The following is a 2,644-nucleotide window of genomic DNA, read 5'->3' on the forward strand; positions in this document are numbered from 1 at the left end:
TCATTGGGTAGCAAGATGATGTAGACCCAAAATGGCTTCGCAAGTAGTTGCAGTTGCATGTCTCGTAAGTTATCGCGATAACTGCGCATCCACGTTCTTTTGTTCATGAAATATTGAACTCAACAGTTGATGTTTTGATGTCAACGCTTTTATAACGTCATTGTTTTGTTGTTCTACTGACATGTTTTTGCAAGACAAGTATTTTTTTTTATAGCCTACTGTAAAATAAACGAAAGTAACATAATCACATTTATTGTCAGAATAATTAATTAATTAATTTTTATAAATATATTTATTCATATTTATTTAATTTATTCCATTAGATGAATGATAAGGCCTATTTCAATTGCTTTATAACTAATTGTGTTGTTGTAGACACACTACTGTAAAATAAAATAAAGTAACAGTCATAAAAGTAAAATTTATCGTCAGAATTATTTATTTATTTATTTTTATAAATATGTTTATTTTGATTTATTTAATTTATTCCATTAGATGAATTATAAGGCCTACTTCAATTCCTTTATAACTAATTCTGTTGTTGAAGACACAGCTACACTGTAAATTATTACCTGGATTTCACAAGATGCAACTGTAATAATTCACAATAAATTACATTATAATATATTAAGATATAAGATATTCACAATGTAATACAGTATTCATAATTTTTATTGTGAAATTAATGCAAGTCATGGCTTTTACAGCCGTGATTACTGCAAGCTTCTGTGAATTCATCAGGAGAGGTTTCTCTACATGCTAAATAAATGTGTGAAAAATTATAGTTTATTTGACTTTAACCTATTTTTCAATGTTTTAAGTAATTGATGGGTTAACAGATATAACTGTTTTTCAGTATTTTACACTGGTTTAGCGTAAATTTACAGCACATTACAGTAATTTACTGTCAGTCAAATATTTTACACTACTGCTAAATGACAGTAATGTAAACATTTACTGTGAAATTACAGTTAAATACAGTAACTCTACAGCAGCATACTGCTAAATCACAGTAATATACTGGCATAACTACTGCGAGGTCACAGTATACAGCTTTCATTTCACAATACCTCACTATAAAAATGATATAGTACCGTACTGTGAAATAATTTACAGTGTACAGTAAAGCAGGTTGCCAGAAGATCCTGCTGTTGGTGGTTGCTGCCTTTCTTTAGCAACAAACTGAAAATGATGAAAAAGATATGTATGAACTTGCACACAACTAGCAAGATGACTCTGACACTCAGCAAAACATATAAGGTTGGCAGAAAAGGGCTTCTCTGGATATTACATTCACAGCAGGTAAGATCAAATATCACTTATGTCAACTCAAATGGTTTTGAATATAGGCGTACGTGTGTGCTTTTGTGCAAAGTGTCATATTTGGGAGGGCTATAAAAGGGTAAAAACCCTGGTCTTTCAGACTAGATGCGAGATGAGAGAGTGAGACTAAGTGGCAGCAGTCACCATTACGAAACATAGTGGGATTTACCTATTTTTTATGACTTTTTTTAGCACGTTTTCCCAATGGACTCTGCTTTGATCTGTGTTTAAGGAGTACTTTTTGCCTGCCTATCCCTGGGATCTGCTTCATTACACAGTTATGGCTTTGGAAGATATTTGTGGCTTCAGAGACACTCCCGTGCATCACAAGTGGTTTCCTGCCTCTCATTTCGAAGATACAGTCACATCTTTTCATACGACTGACGATTACAATTTTGGATTAAGGAGACTAAAGAAATCTGGGACAAATAGTGGGACCCCGCTGCAATTCTTCATACCAACTTTGCCGACCTCTGCCTCTTTCAACCACAGACATCCAATCCCTTTTTCCCCAGCCAACCGCTCAGTGGCGGCCCGCAGGCCTTTCCCTCTAAGTCATGGAACGACGACCTTGAGTTTCATCTTCCAAGGTGGGGTCATTGCAGCTGCAGACACACGTGCCAGTGCTGGGGGACTTGTTGCCTGTCCATCTGTTGACAAGATTACCCCTCTTCACTCCCATTTGGTCTGCACCTCCTCTGGGAGCGGTGCAGACTGCATGCTGTGGGAGCGAATCCTGATCAGAGAGATCAGACTCTACCAACTGCGGCATAGACGTCGCCTGTCAATACGTGGCACTGCCAAGCTCCTCTCATTTATGCTGCACCCCTTTAAAGGGACTGAAGTGTGTGTGGCTCTTACGCTGTGCGGCTGGGATAAGGAAGCCGGTAACACTGACTGTGCAAAGAGGTCAGAAGAGACAGCTGTTGTTAGCGGCCAAGATGTTGCTGCGATGGCACATTCTGCATCCCCTAACAGTGGCCCAAAGCTGATATATGTGTGCAGCGATGGAGCCCGACTGCAGGGGGATGTCTTTTCTGTGGGGTCAGGCTCTCCTTATGCTTATGGAGTCCTGGATAGAGAGCTGAGGTGGAGCCTGAGTAAAGAAGAGGCCATCTCCTTGGCAAGAGAAGCAGTGTTCAGAGCCACTCACCGGGATGCCTACTCAGGAAACAATGTGGACCTCTTCCACATCACAGCCCAGGGATGGAGCCGAAGAAAGAGAGAGGACCTGAAAGAGGAATATTACAGAGAAATGGAGAGGAGGGCGAAGATGGTGGAGGAAAGAAAAAGAGTGACTGAATTAGATGCTTCAGGATGA

At 39.4% G+C, this 2,644-nt stretch overlaps 1 protein-coding gene across 1 annotated transcript; it reads left to right on the forward strand.

Moving 5' to 3' along the window:
• The first annotated feature begins 1,603 nt into the window (after nucleotides 1-1,603).
• Nucleotides 1,604-2,644, forward strand: psmb11a (proteasome 20S subunit beta 11a). The gene is made up of 2 exons (XM_037788481.1): nucleotides 1,604-2,232; nucleotides 2,302-2,644. Exons 1-2 carry the CDS (start codon nucleotides 1,604-1,606, stop codon nucleotides 2,642-2,644), a joined length of 972 nt encoding a protein of 323 aa, XP_037644409.1.

This window comes from Sebastes umbrosus, chromosome 12, assembly GCF_015220745.1.
Source record: "Sebastes umbrosus isolate fSebUmb1 chromosome 12, fSebUmb1.pri, whole genome shotgun sequence".
Classification (NCBI taxonomy): domain Eukaryota; kingdom Metazoa; phylum Chordata; class Actinopteri; order Perciformes; family Sebastidae; genus Sebastes; species Sebastes umbrosus.